The sequence below is a fragment of the Protobothrops mucrosquamatus genome, unplaced genomic scaffold (genome assembly GCF_001527695.2).
Source record: "Protobothrops mucrosquamatus isolate PMUCROS unplaced genomic scaffold, P.Mucros_1.0 scaffold_58, whole genome shotgun sequence".
NCBI lineage: Eukaryota > Metazoa > Chordata > Lepidosauria > Squamata > Viperidae > Protobothrops > Protobothrops mucrosquamatus.
This window is the reverse complement of record NW_015386134.1, coordinates 115,699-122,197: the sequence shown is the minus strand read 5'-3', so window position 1 is coordinate 122,197 and position 6,499 is coordinate 115,699. Positions and strand designations below refer to the sequence as shown.

At 36.0% G+C, this 6,499-nt stretch overlaps 1 protein-coding gene across 1 annotated transcript in view; it reads left to right on the top strand.

Moving 5' to 3' along the window:
• Nucleotides 1-5,886, top strand: part of HACE1 (HECT domain and ankyrin repeat containing E3 ubiquitin protein ligase 1) — a 41,134-nt gene extending 35,248 nt beyond the window's left edge. The window contains 3 exon segments of the mRNA XM_015812187.1: nt 191-261; nt 4,277-4,390; nt 4,876-5,886. Coding sequence (XP_015667673.1) covers nt 191-261; nt 4,277-4,390; nt 4,876-4,978 — 288 coding nt within the window. The 3' untranslated portion in view covers nt 4,979-5,886.
• Nucleotides 5,887-6,499: the final 613 nt, after the last annotated feature.

Below are 6,499 nucleotides of genomic sequence, written 5' to 3'. Positions count from 1 at the left end.
TATGCCATCATGTAAGAAAGTAATATAATTATAATCGTATAATTGAGTTAGGTTGATAAATTAGCTATTAACTTCTGTTTTGAAGATTTATGTTTATAATTTGAAACTCGTTCAACTTTTGGCTTGCATCTAGCAGCTAAATTTCTGAAGAAACCTGAACAAAAACAAATTGATTTATTTTTCTTTCTAGTGGTTTTGGGAAGTTGTAGAAGAACTGACTCAAGAAGAACGGGTGCTGCTATTGCAGTTCGTCACTGGCAGGTGAATGCATTTTGTTTTTACCTGTTTGTAGAAAAGGGTTCATAACATTTTCTGTTCCAGATAAGAGCATGACATTTTCAGCAAATATTGCTACAACTACCTATGGATTTTAGATCATATAGCAGCTTGTGATTTTTGGATATCTAACAAATAGTTGTTTTTGTTTTAAAAAAATCAGATTATAGATCTAATACTGTAACAAATAAATACTTTTTTATTTGGACCAGTTTCCTTGTTTTACAGTGAAATAATAACTTGGCACCAAAGCTCAAAATTATTCTACGGTCAAAGCATCTTGCAGAGGTACCATCTTTAGCACAGAAAATCCAGTAGTAGAGCTATAACTACTGTAAGAATGCCATAGTCCCTGCTGTAATGTCAAAGAGTTCGCATAATAACTTTTTAATTGTGTGGATTTTTTTTTTTTAAATTGATGTATGTATATATTGGGGTGGGGGAAATAAGTGTACAGATTTCTAGAGGGACAATTTATATAAGACTCTCAAGTAGCAATGTACCAGGAGGGACATCACCTGATAATTTGGTTTTGCCAATGTGTCATATTTAAGCATTTATATAGCCATTGCAGAATACTGAAGTTGAGCTGTTCAGCAGATGGACCGAGAATGTAGCAGATGCATGGCACAAAATAGAAAATTTTTGTCTTGGTGAAACACATTGTTTTGTTGTTGCAGACGAACTTGATTTGTTAATGCTTTAAAGCAGGGGTGTCAAACTCAATTTCATTGAGGGCTGCATCAGCATTATGCTTGACTTCAAAGGGCCAGTTGCTGTCCCCTTCTCTCCCTCATGCTTTCCTCACAGAAGCCTCGCCTATCCCCTTCTCTCCCCCAGGCTTGCCCGACTGATATCTCTCTTCCTTATTGCCTTCTCTCCCCCCTCACTCCTTCTCCTTCCGCCAAAACTCCTCCTTTTATATCCTCTCCCGGCTGGCCTTTTCATGCAGCACATCAGCTGGAGCTGTGTGTGCTGATTCTGGGGTGCCCATGCAGCCCCTCAACTCCAGCTGACATTTCCCCCGAAGACTGCTTACAGCTACCAGCCATCCCCGAGGCCACCAGAAACCCCAATCAGCTGGAGCTATGCGTGCTGATCCTGGGGCCTCAGCAGAGCCTCAGCAACACCGCAGCTCCAGCTGACTCTCCCTCAGGTCTCTCTGGCGTTGCTGCTGCTTCAGCTCACACACCCCCCCGCTACATAATCACCTCCTACTAGTCTGCTTGCGTGCCAGATTTAAATACATCACGAGCCAGATCTGGCCCATGGGCCTCGAGTTTGACATATCTGCTTTAAAGGAAAAAAAAAGCATGATTAGCTTTTATTAAAGGTAGCTTTTTATTAAAGGCAGTCTTTTTATTAAGCTTATGACCGCAATTAAGAACAGGAATTCTGTAGTTGCCCAAGTTTATGATCTTTTTACAACAGTTAAGTGAACCACTGAAGTTGTTAAGTGAAGCACATGGTCATTAAGTGTATTTGACTTCTCCATTGACTTTGCTTGTTGAAAACCAGCTTGGGAAGTTGCAAATGGTGATCATATGGCCCCAGGACACTACCATCATTGTAAATATATTTATTTATTCATTAAATTTGTTTGCCACCCATCTCTCCCCGAAGTGACTCTGGGCAGCTTACAATGTTACAAAGAGTAAGACTGTACAAAAATGTGTATACAATAAGAATAAAATACTATAAAAAGATAAATTATCAGCTGTAACTAAAAGATGGGGACGCAGGGAGTAGGATAAGCAGGGAAGGAGGTGGGATATATTGTTAATCTATCTACTGCCTTCAGTGTGACACTCCCCCATTGGGAGTACTGGTTGCCAAGGCCCCAAATTCTGATATGTTAGGCTGCTGTGACAGTTGTTAGTGTAGTCCTGGTCCTAAGTCACTCTTTTCAGTGCCATTGTAACTTTAAATGGTTGCTAAATGAATGGTTGTAAGTCAAGAACTAGTTGTACTTAATTGTTGCTAGTTCTTTCTTTAGATAAACTGTTTGTTTACTATTTTATTTTATTTTGCTCTTGAGAGGAATTTCTGAAAATGTTACAGTTTTAAAAGTTTGGATAAATATATTTTTAAGGAATTAGAGCAGTTTACAGTTGTTGGGGAAAGTGACTGATGCTTGAAATAGGAATATCCTCAGTTGTGGGCATAATTATAGAATCATAATTATAGAATCATTACATAGTTCAATAATTTAGGGTGGTTTTTTTCAACCATTGTATTGTACAGATCACTAGATCCTACCAGAAACAAAAACATGAAAACAAGGCAGTGGATAGAGGCTTGCTGATTGAATCTTCTTCCATAGTGCTGTTTTTTTACATGCTAACAAGGGCTCAAGAAAATAATAATAGGCTCTCCAAGTCTTTAAGAGTATCTATCTCCCAGCAGAAAATAAATTTCCTTTGTGGAATTTTTGCCAAACAGACAGCAGCTAAAAGCAGTGCTCAGTAAACGTTTTAGAAGAGCATCTGCATTTCTGCTTCTGATGGAGTTTGGTTGGTATCTGAGATCTGGGCCAGTCTGGAAGCAAATCCCAAACCAAGTAGCACTGTGTGGGGCTTTGACAAATGACAGACAGGCAAAATTCTTTCTTCTTTCAAGGGAAAATAGATTGGAAGCTAATGCTGGCCCAGATTTAATGCAGTGTGGATTAATCCAATGCAGTGTGTTCTTCCTCTTCAGATTATGGCTTTAATAAATTACCTTGTACCCCATTGATAAGAGTGGGATTTTTTGCCCCAGTATTCTTTACAAAGTATATTTGCACTACAATTATAATGAAGCCATTGCTTTCTTCTGATAAAACTGAAAAGTTAAAGCAGAATGTATGACATAAGAAAAGCTTTTGGAAAATCAATAAGATTGTTAATTATATGCCTTTTTATTCTGTAATTCTTGTGATGTGAAATGAAAAAGTGATTACCTGACTTTTGGCAAAGTAGTGTAGACATGTTGACTTGTTTCTATCAATGGCTATACAAGATGGGAAATCCAATTGTTATGGCTCCTTTCTCTCATTCTTCATGCTTCACTAAAAATTGTTTTTGAAATCTAGGAATGCCTCCTGTGAAGAAGGCTGGACTTTTGCAAAAATCTAGTTTCGCTCACAGTCTGCTTTGTGAAATAAAAACTCAGTATATCTGAGTTCTTAAGAAATATAAACATGAAATTGTTGCTTTTAAGCCTTTCTAATAAAATACTTAATGAAGGATTTTTCTTCACTGGGTATTTCTGGACCAATTAAGATAAAACATTTCCAAATGCTGCATCAGGAAAGCCAGTAACTAACATTGTTATCTAGAGTGTTATGTATTGAAATACAGCTCTGCGAAGGACACTATTTCACAAAACAATATTAAAAGGAAGGCAACCTCATTTTTACCCTAAAGCCATTACTTTTGTTCTGTAAGTACTTAAAAGAAGTTGGAACTTTTAGCAGTTGCTCTTTATATTAGAACTGTAGCAACCTTAACAATTTATTTCTGTCACTCATAAAGAATTTGTATATTATATGGATTTTTAGTTACTCTTTCATCCTGCAGCATATTAATGCATTTTCAGTTTCTGTTTGCCGTGGTTAGCTGTATGTTTCACATACTTCAATAGCTTCATTGCCAAAATGAAAACGTTAGTTGCATAAAAATGTAGATGTATTGCTTAGATGTTTTAGAACTGAAAATGTGATTGCTATACTGGAAAAAATGTGTGTATTTGACCTAAATGTAATAAAGAGCACAGGGATACTAATAATCTTGTATATTTTTCCCTTCTCCCCTCTGAACGGCTGATAAAAGTATGTAAGACCTCTATTCTGTGGATCTTCCAGTGAAAGCTTTGAGGGGAAGCTGGCACAGTGTTGTATTTTTTATTTTCAGTTCAGCTTGTTATCCGTTCTAGATCTTCTCTAAAAAGTCATTGCAGGGTTCATGTATTAAGGATGCGTGCAGTTTTTCTTAAACTTGTTATCATCAATGTTTTTCAGTTCTAGAGTACCCCATGGTGGCTTTGCCCATATAATGGGTGGTAGTGGATTGCAAAATTTCACAATTGCTGCTGTGCCATATACGCCAAATCTGCTACCCACATCAAGTACATGGTAGGTTATTGAAATACATTAAGGACAGGATGTTTTCCTCAAATTCTTTTTCTTTGGGGTCCCAGACAAGTATTTGCCTAGGTATTATCTTGCATAACTTAATAAAACACTCGCTTCTAATAATTTTGATGTAGAATTGATTCTACATAATTTAAATTATGTCTTCCATTTTGTTGGGAAAAAATGTACCTCTTGCAATAGAGTATTAATGGGCAATAGTACAGAATCACTAAAGGATCCTTAATTTAAAATTGCTCTATTGCTTTTTCATTTTGTAAAAGATTTTTTTTTTTGGCTAGATAACATTGGAATACTAAAGGGGACTGCAATGCAGTGCATTTGTTCTTTTATACTTTACTTCAGACAAGTAGGAATTTGAATGCTGATTTGAAAGTGTGGTGTCACATTAATTACCTCATGCAAAACAAATTTCTACTTTCAAATGCCATGTTTTAATGGGGAATTCTTTTTTTTTTCTATTTCAGTATCAATATGCTGAAGTTGCCTGAATATCCTAAAAAAGAAATCCTTAAGGACAGACTTCTTGTGGCATTACATTGTGGAAGCTATGGATATACAATGGCATAATGAAGCGGGACAACATTTCTGATTGCTGATGTGCAATTCCTCGTGGCAAAAATAATTTGGCAATCTGTCAACAGAAGGGAGATGGTGGTAGTTAGGAAGAAGTCTTGGTTTTCAGTTGATAGGTAGCATCGATTTTTACAAGTTGCAAAAGATAACAGGGCATCTCTTTCCTCTATGCCATTAAGCATTTTTACGGATAATTCTGAAACTCAGTTTTTAAATGCTATTTCTCCATTAAACACACCATATATCCCAGTCCATCTCTCTAATCTCTGTTTTTTATTGGAACACTCTGAAGCTGTTCTAGTTGTAACAGATGTGAAATGTGTTTGCCTTTCCACCCTAACTTTGCCATTAGTAAGGGTTGCAGTCAAGTATAATACTAGCTGACTGTGTTATATAGGCAGAGAGATGCTATTCTCCTCCATGATTAGTGTGAGATCTGAAAATCACTGTCTTTAACTTCCAAGGGCTTGTTCATTCCTGTAAGATGACATAAATACTAAGCATGTTAGAAATATTGTATACTTTTTGCCCATGTATTTTCTTGCATGCAAAAAAGTGACATATATTTATTTATTTATTCTTCAGGGGACATTGAACAAAATTAGAGAACAAAATAGCAAATGTGATTTATTTTTTTCTGCTAAGTTTAAATACTTTTTTATTTTTCTAGTTATTTAATATCTAAACATCTAAAAGGCTTATTGGCAAAAAATTAAATTTCTGGAAATAAAAAAAAATCTGTATTGTACATTTCAAATGCACAACGTAGTCACAACTGAACTATCAGCAATTTCATGACCTTTGAAAACATGTATATTTATTTTAAAGGAATATTTCCCTTTAATGGGTAAGGAGTCATTTTCTGGTGCCTGAACTTTGAAAAAAATATTCATTAAAATGAAATATTTTATTTGTAAAATACCATTGGTCAGTTGTGTTTATCAATATTAATCTGTATCCATGTTTTTATGCTTGTTCTAATAGTAGATTATAGACATTTGCTCCATTAACTAAGAAGATTGATATGAATGGGTTATAGCATAGAACAGGCTAAAACATATAAGGAACGGTTGCTGGAATTGGGTATGTCTTAATGAAAAGAAGGACTAGGGGTGACATAATAGCAGTATTCCAATATCTCGGGTTGCCACGAAGAAGAGGGAATCAAGCTATTCTCCAAAGCGCCTGAAGGCAGGACAAGAAGCAATGGATGGAAACTAATCAAGGAGAGAAGCAACCTAGAACTAAGGAGAAACTTCCTGACAGTTAGAACAATTAACCAGTGGAACAACCTGCCTCCAGAAGCGGTGAATGCTCCAACACTGGAAGTTTTTAAGAAGAGACTGGACAACCATTTGTCTGAAATGGTATAGGGTTTCCTGCCTGAACAGGGGGTTGGACTAGATGACTTCCAAGATCCCTTCCAACTTTATTATTATTAATTATTATTATTATCTTTTATTCATTAAACATGAACCTCACTCAACTGAACAGTCAATTTGGCTGGCATTGATG